General features: G+C 38.1%; 1 protein-coding gene across 4 annotated transcripts in view; it reads left to right on the forward strand.

The window, feature by feature from the left end:
* CEP112 (centrosomal protein 112) overlaps positions 1-17165 on the forward strand; it is a 154647-nt gene that overhangs the window by 19044 nt on the left and 118438 nt on the right. For all 4 annotated transcript variants that reach the window (XM_032706505.1, XM_032706504.1, XM_032706506.1 and 1 more), the window contains exons 9-14: positions 9339-9425; positions 11309-11408; positions 12587-12705; positions 13736-13879; positions 16136-16290; positions 16622-16751. In XM_032706505.1, the coding sequence (XP_032562396.1) occupies positions 9339-9425; positions 11309-11408; positions 12587-12705; positions 13736-13879; positions 16136-16290; positions 16622-16751 (735 nt within the window). The remainder of the gene's footprint in view (positions 1-9338; positions 9426-11308; positions 11409-12586; positions 12706-13735; positions 13880-16135; positions 16291-16621; positions 16752-17165) is intronic.

Raw genomic sequence — 17165 nt, forward strand, 5'->3', positions numbered from 1 at the left:
GTAAGCAGAGACATTTATTTATCTTATCTCAACAAAGGAAACCTAAACATATCTGAGGAATATCGGAAAGAATTTTCACTTTTCATTAGTTTAAACTACAGGTTATAATGATACCTGGGGTAAATTTGCCTTGAGCTGCATACCACCTCCTAATTAATTTAATTTTTGACAAACTGGCAAGCTCAGTGCTTTGTGCAGTAACTCTCTTATGAAGCTTCACCTCTCTGGGTTAACTGGGAACACTGGAATGTTCCCAATGCTTTTGTTGACTTATCCCTGTGCTCCTGTCACTTCTCTGTTTTGATTTTTGGGAATCCTTTGATGATGTCTTTAGATGGGTTCTTTTCCAGCCTCTTGTGTGCTAAATTAGTCCAGTCTAAAGGGTTTGTGCAATTGGAAAGAGGAGGAATTTTGGGTGAGTTTTCAGGAGAATACAGGGTACCTGCAGGATGACTCCCACCAGTTTTCGTGGAGTGAGGAATGAAGGAGAGGGAAAACATGCCCAGGAAAAAGGGGAGATGATCTGTGTGTAAGATAACAAACAGTGCAGAGAATCCCTCCCCCCCAAAAAAATTCATCTTCATGGATTAAGAACCAGAAGTAAGATGAAAACTTTTTTTTGTGCTTTATGTATTCAAGAAGTCTGATCTTTAAGATGCAGCCTTTTTAAAAAGGCTGTTTAGAACCTTTATCTTTGTAATCTGTACTTAAGTTTTTCTCCTTTTATTTTGGGAATGAGCTGTGTGACACCAATTTTATTTATAAAGATCATCAAGATCATCATGGTTTTACAGCACCAAAAGCATTGGGATGGAGTGATCTATTTATGTTAAGATAAAATCTGCACTGATGGTGTTATAGGTTAGTCCTGATCTGGCTGAAAGTGCTCTAAATTTAAGGTGTTGAAAGCAATGGATTTACTGGACTTCTCACTTATCTGGCAAGAGATTATAAATTGAAAGGGAGAAAATTGCATAAGGGCTGGGATATAGATTTTCCCCAAGAGGGAATGTAGAGGAAAGAATTCAGGGAGGAAAGAAAGTTGCAGGACTTGGGAGGGAGGGTGAACAACACTTGCTGGTGTTATCATGGAAGGAGGTGGGGGTTGAGGAGAAGAAAAGGAACACTTGAAGATAACAGTCCCTGCAGTTGGAAGGAGATGGTGATCAGTGAGCATTGTCCTGTTGGTTTAGATTTCCTCCTCTTAATTGCTCTGTTCCATAACAAAGTATTTAAATACATGAAATTCCTGCCAAATGAAAAGCAATTAGTAAAACCAATATGGAGAGAGTATCCTAAAAGGAGGACTCTTGGAATTAAACCGTTGTAAAATTAACATTATTGTGCTTTCAGCTGCGTCATGGGTTTGATATGTTTCCTCATTGAAAACAAATATTTTTGTTCATATCTTCTAGAAATGATGATGAAAGATATCAGTATTGTTGTCTGGGATATTATATTGAATGAAAAGTGTTTGTGTGCTCATTTCTGTGTGTCTCTAGAGCTTAAATTTTGGTAGATGGAGATATATATATGTATCTGTGTATGGAATCAGGAGAGCTGGATAGAACTAAAGGAACTTCCTTAGGCATGGGATGGGGCTGGTGATCTTGTTGGTGCTTTTTAAGCTCAGAAATATTTAGTAAGAACAGGAGGAGAGTAGTGTTTATGAACTTCCTGAGAGCATTTGAGTTGTAAAACCATCTGTAGGTGAGCCCAAAACCTGAATTTTGCCATAAGTGGAGCTTTGTGTGTTGGATTTTTTTTATTATCTGTCTGTTCTCCCACTTCTTTTCCTTTCTTCTTCCCCATTTTTTGTCCTCCTGTTCACCTGGAGCTGTCCAAGTCACTCTTCAGCTCAGAAATGTCACACTGATTTCCAAGGGGTAAAAACTGTTAAGGTTTGTAATTCTGCTGAACATACTTGTTAAAATGTAAGAAGGTGTGTTGTTTAATTCTGTTCACACAAGTGTGGCCCACACGAAGGGGCAAGGAAAGGCAGATATGACACAATTATTGCTTTCATCTTGATTTTTCACTTTTCCATAACTTTTTTTTCTTATGACAACTTGGTTCTGAAAATACTGTTTTACTTCCTCTTCAAAATACTCCAAGCAGTGCACATTGTGGTGTTGAACATTCTCTGGTTTAACTGAATTTCCTCCTTTTATCCCCAACCCCGGTGTCTGTTTGGAGTGCAGTGCCTGATTGATATGAGGAATCCACTTTTAAACTGGTTCTCACCACCGAGTAATCGTTGAGCAGGAATCTGTTAGTTCATGTTTAAAATCACAGCAATCCTGACTCCTGTTAACATCATTCCTGGCTGATTAATGTCCTGTTCCCCCCAAAAAAAAACCCCATGTGCAAGTTGTCTGCTGTCTTCCATGTGAGGAAGTCACATCCTGTCTTGCTTTGATAACTCTTCAGAATGTAATGTTATAAAACCCAAACCTTATTTTATTGCCAGACTGGTGTGAGACATCCAGTGTATGTCAGGATGAGACATGTTTTCATAAACTGCCTGGTGATTTATAATTCCTGATACCAGCCAGGCTGGTTATGAAGATATATATATGTACATGCACAGTTATTTATTTATTTAATTTTTGTGCAATAGTTTGTGAACTGTGTCTTTAATTATTGCACATATGGGCTGGAGACATTGAGAAAGATCAAAGGGGTAGGTTAGCAATTCAAACTAGTGTTTTAACCAGTAGAATGTCCAGATGGTTGCCAAGCAGCTGGGAATTAATCTTTTGCTGCATGATTAATCTCTACCTCAAAGTGTCTCTCCCTTTAAAAAAAGAAAAAAAAAAAAAAAGGAAGAAAGTTCGATTTTTTTTTTTTTTAATTATTATTTTATTTTTTTTTTTCCACATGTATAGATCCTGATTTTTAAGGGAGAAAAGCCATTGACTGCAAAAAGTGCTGTACACTGTTATTGCTTAATGTTGCACTGGTGAAAGGAAGGTGGGAGTGCAGGTTTAGTGGCTGGTTTAGGAGATCCTGAAATGAGTTTAAAAAGTTCAGCAGCTGCTAAAACACAACATTTAAAAAAAAAAAAAGAGGAGTGACACTGGGGAGAAAAAGTCAGTGCTGTTGACTCAGTGTGTTCAGGCTCATTCAGTGGACTCAACATTACACAGAATTATAAGTTGTCAAGTAATATCTACTTTTATATTCAGATTTTACTAAATGCCTTTGAAATCTGTCTGATTTTTGCATGTTCACAAGGTTCCACTGGGCTCAGGCTTCAGTGCTGGCAACTGCAGATTGTTTGCTGTGTTTCTGAGCTGCCTTTCCTGAAACTGCATCTCATAATTTACTCCTCTGTAGAAGTTTTCACAACTTCTAACCATATATTGAACTTTTTTTAGTACTTACTGGTGGCAGTGGCTGCTCCTAGTGGCAGATGGACTTGTTCTGTGTGCAAGTGGGACACTTGCCACTCCAGTAAAGCTGTTAAATAATATGATGTGTTGTGGTGCTAATATGCATGTTATGTTTATTAGCTGTATAAAACATCCTTTGGGATAAAAATACCATTGCCAGATATTACAGTTGTTGGGATACAGAGCATTTCTCCTTATTCCCACTGCCCTCAACTTGGAAATCTGTGCAAAATACATTGTTCTCTCTTGAAAGATCCTAATGACATTTACATATGAATGAGAACAATTGTCCTTTCAATTATTTTTCTGTATCCAGCGAATGTGTATTAATTTCAGTGTCAGTTAAAAAGTCAGGTTTTTCTTGATGGGGAAAGCTGGTAGGATTTGATTTAGGACAAAGGCTTTCATTCTTAGTGTTTATTGAAATGGGATAATAGTATCATGTTAATTTTTTTACTGAAGTGAATATTGAGTTGCTCTTTCAAGAATACTCTGTAAAAAATATTGCAGCTGGAAGTAGCAGCTGTAGTGTTTTTAAAGAGTAAAGATACAAAGAAGGTTAGATCCGTGGAGGGAATTATAAATGTTTGTTAGGTCAAATAATATAGTCCAGATCATAAACATGGACTTTTGTGGAGGGACCTTTGGATCTGGGCAAAATGCCATGTTTATAAAGGGGCTTTTTGCATTCTAATTTCTGGCTGTTCCACTTGTTTGATGCCTCTTTTCTTTCACTCCATCTCTGGTTTATCCTGAGCTCTTTGAAACAGAGACTTTACAAGTCATTTATTTCACCTTGGGCATTGCACTGGATAAAAATATTGATGATATTCAGTGTAGAATTTTGGTTAGTGATTCTGTTGGTTAATGATGTGCTGTTTCAGAATGTAGTCATAAATTTATTTTTTTTAAATTGGAAGTGAACAGTATTTTTTCCACATCCTGTAAACTCCACAAGCTTTTCAGCAGTTCCATTTGAAAACAGATTAGTTCCAATATGATTAAAATCTACATTTACTGTAGAAATTTCTATTCAAATAAATTGCTGTGAAGTATTTTTCCTTTTTTTTTTTTTTTTCCCACACCAGTGATTTTCTTTTAAAGATTTAGGAGGTTATTCTGGCTCTTAAATAGCTGTAAAATGTGGAAAGTATTAATATACCTCCAAGCTAATCATAAAAATTTTTGAGGCTACAATATGATACAGAAATAACACAATGAGAAGAGACAGCTTGTTAATGATGATGTGAGATACACTGTTCTGAATTACTTTAGTCTGAAGTCAGCATGTCTTTATAATAAATCTTGACTGTTTTGCAAGTACAGTCTCTCCTGCCTTGGCCTTCCTGAATGGTTTAAAACACTGTATAAATTATCAATATTTATTGTTTTAACCCTGCCTGTGAAAATTGAGTAAACAGGGTTCAGTAGAAAGTTGGAGTTGTTTGTTGATATTTTTGTTAAGAAACCTTTTTCTTCTATGAAAATATCAAAGCTTTGTGCTGTGCACTGATTTCTTTCAGCAGCTGCACAGCAGCAAGACAAATAAGTTTTGTCGTGCACTGTAAGATACACAAGTCATTGTTCTACATTGTTAGTTCTTACTTTGAAGTTCTCAGTTATTGTTTACATCCTTCTCCCCCTTCCTCGCTTCCTCCCTCCCTCCCCCATATATTCATAGGCTTGGAAAAAAAAAATCAAAAAAATCTGGCGAGCAACAAGTCCCGTTTTGTCAAATAGCCAAAAAAAAAAAAAGAAATCTCTGATGGATGTTAAAGCTCCAAGATGCCACCTCTGGCCTGAGGGTGAGCCCTGTAATGAAGACAAGTGAGCAGTGGGCAGGAGTTCAAAGCTATCTCTGATTAACATTGTTAACCTGCTCATTGAGTTCCTCTTAAATCAGCTATTTAAATATTTCGACAAATTTCCGTAAATGGGGACAAGATGAATGTTTGTGTCCTGTCATGAAAAACTGAGAGATCACCTTCTCTCCCTCCCCTTACCCCCCCACCCAACCCCCCCAAAAAAAGATTTATGGCAGCTGCAGGTTAGACTCTTATCAGTTTAAATTTGACAGCTGTTAATTAAATTTTCCTGGCACCCAACCCGTGCTATGAAAACACAGGGCAGCGATGGGGTGAAAAACCATTTTCAGGTGACTGTTGACTGCTTTGGGTGGTGTTTTGTTTTTTTTCAAACGAGCAAGAAAGTGTGATGAGGCACATAAAAGCAGTTCTGCTGCTACCACCCTCCCTGGCTTTAAATAACAGGGACAGCACAGATGTTTGACATCAGTATTGTTTACATGGCCTTAGGGTTTAATTGCCTCATACTCTTTGTGAGGAGGATAAACAATGACAGAAATCCAAAGGAATGATGTTCAGGCAACAGCAATGGCTGCGTTTCATACATAGCTGCAAACTTCCCAACTCTAGCTAAATATCTACTTTTTTTTTTTCCCCTCTTGTCTGAATGGTAACGTGCCAGAAACTTCATATTTTTCTGCTGCCTCTTAACTGGTGATAAAAGGTATAAAAACTTGAGGAACTGCGTCTAACGACGGAAGGGCTTTTCTGAGTTGTTTTCCCTCTATTTTCTCTAAAACTTACGAAGGTCTTTGCTGCTGCTGGAGGTTATTTTGTTTCTTAATAAGAATTTAATCACCAGAGGAAAGCTGAAGTGCAGAGGGCACCGTGTGGAAGAGCAGCACACGGAGTCACCAAGTGCAGGAAATCGGGACGCGCGGAGCAGATGAAGTTTGACATTTGGGAGCTGCAAACAGGCTCAGCCTCAGCTTGGCATGGTTTTAATTCTGAAAAGATATACTCCTCCATTGAAATTAGTATTTAATAACATGCTTCAGCTTCTCAGTGGAAGGGGAGATGTTTCTCTGCCAGTTGTGAGGAGCCCGTTTGCTTCGCCCTGGCCCTCGTGAGCTCACTGGTTAAAATGTGTTTACATGACTTAATTCTTTTTTTATCTTACATATGTGGTGAGATTGGAAATGTGCCTCACAGAAAGGGTGGGTCAAAAAGCACATTTATAAATGAAACCAGTACTCCAACCTTATCTATAGGACACTGGTGGTGTCTCAGGCCTTCTGGCTTTTCCAGCAGGTTTCCACAGAAGAAGATAAGTGTAGGATTTTTTAAACCAATTTTTACAGCAAATACACAAATTAGCACTTCCAGAGGTTGTGATGAACATACATGTGTGTCTTGGAATTATGGAGATGTATAAAATTTAAATGTTGTGGGAGATTTTTAATTTTATTTTTTACCAGTTCTTCGTTACAAATACATCTTTCCTCTTAACACTAGCTGAAAACTGCAAGTGCAAATCAGCTACTGAATTCCAAACAGCTTAATATGGGGCTCCTCCCATTTCTTTATATAGTAGGTCTTGAAGGGACAAAATTAGGAAAGTTGTGGATGAAGCAGATGGGGCAGGAAGGTGTCTGCAGTGCTGAAACTGCAGAATTTCGTTAAATTTATAGAAGTTGAGGACCTTGAGTGCTTTTGAAGGTGTCACTTTTTCAGCTCTCAGCTGATGAGAAGTTGAGATTTTTCAAGCAATTTTATTTTTAATGTTCAGAGGAAAATGAATCTTATTTTGTTACCACAGTGTTTGCATCGTTAAGGACTGACTTCTGTGCCTTGAACACATTTTTCATGTTTGTTGTTTGATTGCAATTAGCTCTTGCTTTTTGGAAAGTAGTCCCAAAATCTGTGAAAATGGAAGAGCTGGCTGTTCTAGGGGAAGTGGTGTAATGAATTAATGAGCTAAAATTGATGAGAACTAGTGCAAGGTGGTGCTAAGTGGAAGATTAATGAGAAGTGGGAACCAGCTTTGAGTACAGGGAGTTCTGTTGTCAACCTGCAGGAGAACAACAACCTGTGGCTGAGAGCAGTCACCAGCACTTGGAAATACATGTGTGTCCGTGTTTAATCCAAATGGAATTTTAGATTTTGATTTATTTTCGTGTTATTTCAACCTACGGAATAATAAAACCAAGCCCAGCTCTCAGCTGATACAAAACCAGCGAGGATTAATTTTCATCCATGCCAAGACATTCTCACTTTATTAATGAGTTTTAAATGTAAAGTGTTTGTGTGGATTTAGTAGCTGTGGGAGGGCAGTAGCTGTGCATCAGTAATTCATAAGCTTTTAATGTAATTCAAGTAGATTGGAGTCTCTTTCATGTTTAGTTTCTAGTATTTGTGTTTTTACAAGGCCTTCATATTTATTTATGGAATGTTCACAAGCTGTCTATCTGGAAGTGGATTACTGTGCTTTTTTTTATGAAATCAACACTTATTCATCACCTGATACGAAGATTTTCTTCTATAATGTCACTTTGTTGGAGTGATATATGCATATATTTCTTTTCATATATACATATGCGTAGATTTCATGAATAGAACATGCATTTTTATCATGATGATTATTTTGGGGTGATAAAAGAGGTGGCTGACAGCTGAGAATATGATTTATTTTCTTTGGATTAATTGTCAATCTAACTTTTTTCCCCCCCATTAATTTGCATAAGGCTGTGTACAAATAGTTGGGAGACAAGTCTCTTTATCTGTGGTGTAATAAGCAGGTTTAGAGTCAAGAAATGGAAAGAAATTTCTGGTCTTCCTTCTCTTTTCAGTTCTTGACGGGTCTTCTGTGTTTACAGAGCAGCATTTTGCATTTTTGAGTTGACTTGGATTTTTGTGGCTCACGTTTTCTATTGGTGACAGTAGTGATGTTTTCAATTCACAATAAATCTATAACACCAATGAACTATATAAAAGAAATTAATATTTTGCACTGTGTTTAGTGTCTGTCTGCGTTAGATAAAGATTCATGCTGGAATGGCAACTTTTGCTTAGTCAAAGGAATGGAAATAATGTTGGTTCCTGTGGAGTTGTCAGTTGAGAGCGTTACAAGGCAGGTTCTTGGCTGAGCTAGATAAAAAGGTGAGAGCTGAAAACAGCTGGATGGTGATGGAAGTCCAGTGTCCAGCTCTGAGGTGGGGGAACCTCAGCTCCTTGGGCTCTTAAGACATCCAAAAGGACACAAAGTTGGCCAAAAACCACTTTGCTGTCTGCTGGTGGGTGTTGGTACCTCACTCCAGGGGTTTTGGTCCCCCTTTTTCTAGTGTGAGAGGGGCGTTGGGGTCTGTCTGGAGAAGCTTCTGTGTCCCCTCTGCTTTCTGAACAGCACAAATTATTACTGTAGAAGTGGAACAGCCTGAATCTGAACTCAAGGTGTCACTTTTGGCTTTTAGAAAACATGAGAAACGCCAAATTCCTGTCATACCTGTCCTTGTGAAAACATGCAAGAGACTTAAAAATACTTTAGAGGTGGAAACTTAGACTCTGAGTAAGAATTGTCAATGTATTATTGTGTTGGGTTCAAGCACTACTTTAAACAAACATAACAGGAAATGTATTTTAGCAATCAAGTCCTTACTCCCATTATAAGTCACCTTTGAAAGGAAACGTGTTTATAATGTGAACTCTATGAATAATGGAAAATAAACAAAAACAAACATGCATCTGGGCTGAAGGACATTCTTTGTATAAATGTAACACCTGCCTGAAGGAAAGCAAGTTTACCAAACCTGATATATTAACAAATATTAAAAGTTTTATTCCTAAGTGTTTATTTAAATTAAGGACGGAAGCTTATTTTAGGCAGTAGCAGTTGTGTTTATTGCCAACTAAAACATCTTACCAATCAATTTTCTAAATAAATATTTTAGGTTGACATCTTTCGCAGCAGTTTTATCAAATGGATCTGACAATATTGAGAAAGTGAATATAGACTGTTTTCAGCAATTATTTGTTGGTGGCTTCCCCTTGCCTTGTTAAAGACATAAATTAAAAGTTATGGAAAGGTCATTAGTGTAGTTCATTCCTTATTTAAATTACCTGTCCTGTTTTACCTTTAAAGCTGGAAATGAAAGTGAAAATAGCAGAAGGTAAATTTCATGAAGAAAAAGTGAAATTACAGCAGAAGCACGATGCTGACGTTCAAAAGGTAAAGAGTGTTTGTATTTTCTTCCAAAAACAATGTGTTCATAATATGATTATCATCAATAATTAGCAGTTGTTCTTTAACTTCTCCACAATTGCAGTGAATGTTCATTAAAAGCCAGATTGTAGGTAAGTTTGCATAAACTGATAGGAATGTGCAGTGTTCTGTGGTAACATAAACTTAGGAAAGGGAAAACATAGGAAGAAAACAAAGGAAAATACAGGAGGCCATTTGTTTGTTTGAACAAGAGAACCTATTTTACCAGGCCAGCAACTTCTGTGGGTTTGTTTGTGATGAAATCACAAACTTGTGATTTTTCTTTCAGAGAGAGATCACCTGTGTTATAGAAAAATGTGAATAAAGACTTTTTATGGACAAAATGCGAAATATATCAGCAGGAAAATCCACCAGTATATCGGATATGTTCCTGCTCATACAGTAATAGTGTTTGTTCTCCTGTCTCCATTTTGACAGGGTCTTAGAGCAAAGCCTGGTCATTGAACAGCCCTTTATTTATGTTCTTGTGTTGTTAAACCTGATGTGGCTTTTAAATCTTCAGCACTGACACGACACCAGATCTGCTTCTTTGGGTTCCATTGGGTTTGTCTTTGTTGCGTTGCACAGCACCACTGCTGGGAAGGTCACAAAAAGGCTATCACAGACCACGTGGTTGCTTTCAGTGCCATGTTTTAAACATGGGGTAAAATTCTGGAAGGTCCCGAGTGCCTCTGGAGTCACTCTGATCCCGGGGATGTGGCGGGAATTAAACGCTCGGCGTCGGGATCCTGGTGGCTGATCCCGCTGTAAGCTCTGCATTACTCACTGCCTCTGTTTTGTTTCTTAAGGCTGAGTCACAGCCTTGGAGGAAGTTGGTTGACACAACACTGTGACACATCAAAGCCTCCCGAAAGGATGTTAATATTTGGTCAGGTGCATTTTTGGCTCATCTGCTCTCAGAGCCTGCGAGCAGAACCTGGCGAGCGAAGCCGGGAGTCGAAAGGAAACAGCTTTGTGAGAATAAGAAATAGTTGAAATGCTTTCTCATCCCTTGAGTTGTCAGCCCTTTCTAACTGATGTTAGAATTCTGTCTTTTGAAGTCGTTTAATCACGTTGGATATTTTAGAAAAGGTTAAACGGCGTCGTATTAATCTTTAAAGACGCAAAACGTTTATTGCAGATGGAGTAATATTGTTTTAAGATGAAAGCTTCTGTTGGATAAGAGATTTGGGGCACCGTTATAAAATTTCTGGGACTTTAATCTTTATCTTAAACACAAAGTTTAAATTAAAATACTATCTCAAAGTGTGCAAATATTCAAGCTGGTTTTTTCCAAAATTGGCATGTGCAGAAATGGGGGTGCAGTTACCTTCATATACTTCCTCTATTCCAACCCTTTGTTCCTTGGAATCCATGCAAGGAATTGCAATTGGTGAAACACAGAAGAGTGTAGTCAAGTTTGCCAATTTATTTCCATATTTCTTCAACCTGCTGAGAATTTTAGGTGCTTTTAAATAGTATGAGGCAACTTAGATATGAAAAGGGAAACCCATCTTTTCTGTTGCAGTAGTAGCACCATGAAACTTCCACACTCAACCAGGAGCAACACAGGGTTTGCCCAGGTTTGAAAGGAAACAAAAATACCCATCTTAAAACATGAAACTTCCTTTTAATCTACTTCTGCCTACGTTTATCTAAAACAGTCCTTTGTTTATGACTTGACAGACTGAGGTGTGAAAAATGACTTAGATTTAATCACAGTCCTGCAGGACCTGAGCACTTCTTGAAGGCAGTGCCTTTGCCAGAGATCAGGGTGTATTGTTCTGTGCACTGGTTGTAGTTTTGATTTTTCTGAACTTTTGTTAAAATAGTTTGAATTGTCCCTGCAGATTTTGGATAGAAAGAACGACGAAATAGAGGTGTTGAAGTCCACCTACAAAAAGAAACAAAAAGAATCTGAGGAGGTGATCAGAAGACTGGAGAAAAAAGGTGATTTTTCTCTTCCTGGTTGTTTTCTCTGTGGTGGGATTGCACTGCGTTCTCTTGTGGCTGTGGGCTTGTGTTCCTCCTTCAGACATCCCTTTCTTCTTCGTTTGCAGGTCTTCACTTTATTTTTTCCTTTAGATTTTGAGAGGCTTGTCCAGTTACCTTTGCTGTTTCCAACCCACATATTCCAGGAGGCCTGTGATCTTTTATATTTAACACAGGTTTTATGAGCGTCACCAAAAAAAAGTTTCTTTGATGGTGCTGAAGTATTTTGACCACTCGCTTCAAACTTTTTGGAACCTCTGGCCCAAAGTTAATTTCTTTATGCATTCAGTACATTTTAATCAAACCACAATGGGTTATTTTTAAAACTGTTGCGGCAAGAGATTTCAAACATGAGTAGTCTTGAATATGTCATAAGTACAAAACTTGGCCTGACTGTGGCTTGTCAGCAGTTTTTCAGTGTTAGTTTCTTTTAGAATTCCTTGGAGTCCTTTTACACTATGGACTAAACCACAGTGTAAAATAATACAGAAGTTTGGTAATCTATGTACAAAAAGGGAGAGTGTTCCATGTATATTGTTTCCTCCTCCTTGGGAAAGTAATTTGTCCAACAAGGAATCTGGTGCCTCTCTCAGTGGGTTGGTGGTTGCTCTTGGCTGGAACAGGTTGTGTTTGAGTCGCCTCCACTTTTACCAGATAATGAAAATCCTCAGTCACTTCTGAAAAATAAATATGTACCTGCTTTGTTTCCCACTAAATTTGTTAGACTGTGAATTCTCGATGCAATCACTTGGGGAACTTAATTTCCTCGTGTATCTTTAGCATTCAGCCTTCACAAGAACCTCTTCTTCTAGGGATGCTCATGAAATAAGGTTAAAAATGCCTATTTTATTTAGGTTATAAGGAATTTTGCTGATGTGCATTTACTCCTTCAGGAAGGAAAACTCACTCTGAAATATTCTGTAAACAAAGCAGAAAACAGAGAACACCTTGTAATACTGCAGTGACACAGAATCAAAGAGCTAAATTTTGAAGCAACCCATGCATTAAGTATTTTAGAGCCAAAAAACATCACAAAGTTGGGTCAATTGGAAAGCTGATGCAAACTGATTGTTGCCAGCACTGAACAATCCCAAAGGTGTCTCTTGAATGATTGTTTATTTTCCCATTTTTAACAGTTCAGACCCTTGTTCGTGAGTCACAAGTTGTCAGAGAAGCCAAAGAGCAGCAGATTGTGGAGTTGAAGAAGATGTGTGAGCAAAGCAATGATTCCCTGAACAATGAGTGGGAGAAAAGGGTAATGAACAATACTTGCTTTCTTGACAGATTCCTACAGTGTTTGTCTGATATAATACACTTTGTCACTCAACAAAATAAATATAAGGAATATGTTACTTTGAGGGATGGTTTTTTTATGCTGATTTTGATTTTTTTTTTTTTTTTTCCTCTGGAGTAATTAAGCCTCTTTTTGCTGATGCCTGCACACCCACACCCACCCAGCTGGTCACCCTGTGCCTGGGGTTCATCTGACCTCCTGGCAAGTCTCTGGATGTATTAGGGAAGTGTTTATTTCTGGTTGACCTGACATGGAATTTTAATCTGGGTAAACCTGCTGCTACCTGCTGCCACGGTGATTCCTTTGAACTCTTGTTTTTGCAATGGGTCACGAATTCTTCAGTGTATTTTTATTTATTGTTAAACTCAAGACAGCAGCAAAGCAGGGGGAAAAGCATGTTTATTGTGAGAGAGCATCACCTTTGTCCAGATTATTGTCAGGATTTGTCTTGCTCCCCCCGCTTGGGAGAGGGAGGGTCACAAAAAGGGCAGACCCACCTCCCTTTATAGATGAAGAATGCTGTGTAATTTAATTTTTTTTTCAGCCCTGCATCTGGAAATGATGTTGGGTTTAATTCTTGCCTTCTAAGAGAGAAATCATAGATCTTGTCCTTTTGTACTGAAGACCTCGAGGCTTCAGTGTTAAATGGGCTTTTCTCATAGAGTCCAGAATGGTTTGGTTTGGAAGGGACCTTAAAGATCATCTCATTCCAGTAGAATATATGAGCATGGCAAAAGTATGTCTTTTAGCATTCTTTGTGGATTAAGTTATGCCCTCTACACACTTCTAAATGACTTGCTTATGTTTCTTACAGCTTTGTGGAGTCACAGCAGACCTATTTAGTGAGCAAATTATCTAGTCTCGTTAGAAAGGACAGAAATGTGACCACCCGGGCTTTTCAGTCGTTCTGTTTGTATTCTACAATAATCCAATACATATAAATGCTAGTTTTAGGTGCCATTCATTATTTTCTACTGCTTTTCTGATGCAGCTTCATGATGCTGTGGCTGAGATGGAGAAGGAGAAGTTCAACATCCGGAAGAAGCACACGGAGGACATGCAGGAGCTGCTGGAGGAAACCAACGCCCGGCTCCACAAAATGGAGGAGGAGTATTTGCAACAGACCCAGTCAACTGTGAGTTTTGTTGTGAATATGTCACAGTAGCCAGTGTCTTTTCCAACATTCAGACTTCATGGGTTTGTGTTCAAGTGAACTGGAAGTGCTCAAGGCCGGGTTGGAGCAACGGGGGATAGTGGAAGGTGTCCCTGCCCATGGAATCAGATGATCTTTAAGATCCCTTTAAGGTCCCTTCCAACCCAAACCATTCCATGGTTCTGTGATTTGTGTATATACTTATTTTTGATGGTGCAATGCGGTTATTCTGTCCTTTGAGAGGACAACCAATCCAACCGAGGATTTTTCCCCCAGATAAAATTAATCAAAGCACAGCCCTTCAATCAATATTACAGAGAAATATATTTGTGATGAAGGACTGACTGTAACATTTCTCACTGTTTTTGATTCAAGTTAGCAGAACTTTTGTTTCTGTAGGTTTGTGCACTATAAGAAAAGATTTATATAGTAGATCTGTTTTCAAAGATACTTGTGACTCTTATATACCCACCTTCTCTTTGAATGAGCAAATGCTTGTTGGATTAAAGATCATATAAAAAGAGTTTTGAAATAATTATTGATTATTCTAATGTATTGCATTTCTTTTCTAGAATAATTATAAACATGGAATAAGGTATAACGTGGATTTTGTGCCTGTTATATAAATGGTGCAAAAAGCTAAAAATTGGCAAGTAACCTCAAAAAAGCATCCTGTACTTTTTATCAGGATGAGGCATGAAGAAAATTGAATGAGTGAAAAGACAATGTCAAACAAAATTTATTCCTTTATTAATGAATGTTGAATTTAAAAATTAACATTCAGATCATGTCATAGGTAACAGTAAATACAGAGAAAAATGGACACAGTCTGTCAGCAAGATTGAATTTAAGAACCATCAAAACTAGACAGATCTTGCTGAGCAGCTTCTGATTTAATAATTAAACAAGGTAGAGTTCAAGGCAGGGCTTAAGATGAAAGACTAGACTGTCACTGGAAATTAGTTTTCTTTTTTTCTCTCTCTCCTTCTTTCTGTCTCCTGATTTTATTTTATTTTTTTTTTTTGGTTGGTTGGTATTTCAGAGTTTTTCCTTGTTCAGAGTTTCATGTTGTCAGGAATGCCAGTGCTGTTAGAGAGAGGAATGGGCTGAACAATTGAGCTAATGCCACAGAGCTCATAAGGAGGGGTTTGTGCACAAATATGAACTTCCTCGAGGGCCACAGGGCCAGGGAGGAGTTATGATATTTGTTAACATGTCAGTACTTTTTTTTTTCCTTTAAAAAAAACCCAAACAAACAGAAAACCCTAAAACAAGGAAAAACAAACAAAAAACCCAAAACAACAAAACCAAAACAACAAAGAAACCCCAAACTAAAGGCCCCTTTGCCCCTCAGGAAAAAAAACCCCAAACATTCCTGTGCAGTTGGCTTTGCATTGATGGAGAACTTTGCTCTGCTGTGGTCATGGAATATTTTAAGCTCAGGTGACACAGCTCAGGTGACCATCCAGGTGACCCTGTGTGAGGTTCTGGCTTTGCTCCAGGCTCGTGTCCCAGTCAGGGCAGTGCCTGCAGGTGGCTGATGTTTGGGTTTTTATTTTACTTTAACAGTGGGTGAAAATTCTGTTCCATTTCCCCCGTCTTCAGGCCTTTGTTAATATAAAAATAACTGTGATCTGCACATCCTGGAAGGACAGCTGGGTCTTATTTTTTGACTTCAGCCTCCTGAGGAGTCCTCTCATTTCCGTGCATGTTACCATAAATTTAGGGAAGAATAGGAAGTGGCAGAGTAGTCTCATGCTACCTGCCTGTTCTTATTCTGCTCCTTTTGAAATTTGTTTACTTTAGGAGATGAAGTTCTAGGAAAAAGATGCAGCTTTTAATAGATGTGATTTTTTGAGAGGAAATCACTGTAATTAGATTAATGGGAGGTCTAAAAATCCTTTATATGTGTTTTCATCCATTACAGTTTTCCATAGAAATACCTGTCTTCTCTCCCATTTTAAGAGATTTGCAATTTAAAAATCAGTTGCATAGACTGCTTTGCTTAAGGGAAAAGATGTGTTACTTTGAGGGGGGGATAGACATCCATATTTTGAAGGTTTATTTATGTTTTGTGTAGAACACAGAATTTACTGTCGTGATTGATGACAGCTTTGCTATTGTAATCCTTGTGCCTATATCACCAAAGAACCTTGTTGCTCCAGGCTACTGAATAACAACAGGACTATTCCCTCATTTATTTTGGGTTTCCTCAACATGACTTATTTATTCTTTTAGAACGAGACTGTCCAAAAACTGGGGGCTCGTGTCCAGCAGTTGACTGTTGAGGCTGAAAATAGTCATTTGCTGCAGCAAAAATTATCTCAGGAGAAAAATGAAGCAGAGCAGCGTTACCAGGACTTGTGCTCTGAACTTCAGGAACTCAAAGCAAGGTAATTAAACAACACTTGCCCGTTTACCATTTAAGAATATGGAATTTCCAAGAGCAAACATTTATTCATTTTGCTCCAAGAGCACTGTGAATGTTATTTGACATTAAAAAGCTTTCATGAAAATGCATTAATTGATGTCCAACTCCTTTTGGACTGGCCCAACCAACCATCCTGAGGAGGGTGTTGTCTTTCCATTATTTATAAGCAGCTCGTTGTGTGACAGGAGCAATGGCACAGGCAGACATGCAGGATCTGTAGAATTGATATTGAGCAGGTAAAAATGCCAAAATATGAAAGCAATTTCCATATTCTGTTTGCTTGCTCCTTGTAGGTACAACTTGCTACAGAAAGACAAGGACCACATTATGCAGGAGTACAAGGAGAACATCCAGCGACTACAAAGTAAATTTGATGTTGATAGAGATTTTATAAAGAAGGAACAAGCTCTCTCTGCAGCTAAGGTATGATAGGCAGGAAAATGTGGTTTGTTTAAGTGGTCTCCTCAATGTAAATATAATGTTTATGTATAAATATGAGTAACTGTTCAGTTCTCTGAGTTACTCGTGTGTGAATTTAAATAGAGTTGGAATTTAATTTCTTATTCCCAAATTTGGCTTGAAAAATCACCTGAATTTCACTGATAATTCTGGTGTGTGTGTCCCCATACAGGTGGTATTTCCTCAACTGATTCAGATAAGATACAATTAATACCCTGACCTTGTTTGTTCTGTTAAAATTCTGGATACCAAAGGATTCCAAAACACATTTCTAAGTTCACCAGAGGGCCCAAAGTGACGTATCCAGAGCTGTAAACTCAGACAGGTTTTTTTTTCCCAAGTTGTTAATTTTTTCCCAATTTTGGGCAGCTTTGAGAA

This window comes from Chiroxiphia lanceolata, chromosome 19, assembly GCF_009829145.1.
Source record: "Chiroxiphia lanceolata isolate bChiLan1 chromosome 19, bChiLan1.pri, whole genome shotgun sequence".
NCBI lineage: Eukaryota > Metazoa > Chordata > Aves > Passeriformes > Pipridae > Chiroxiphia > Chiroxiphia lanceolata.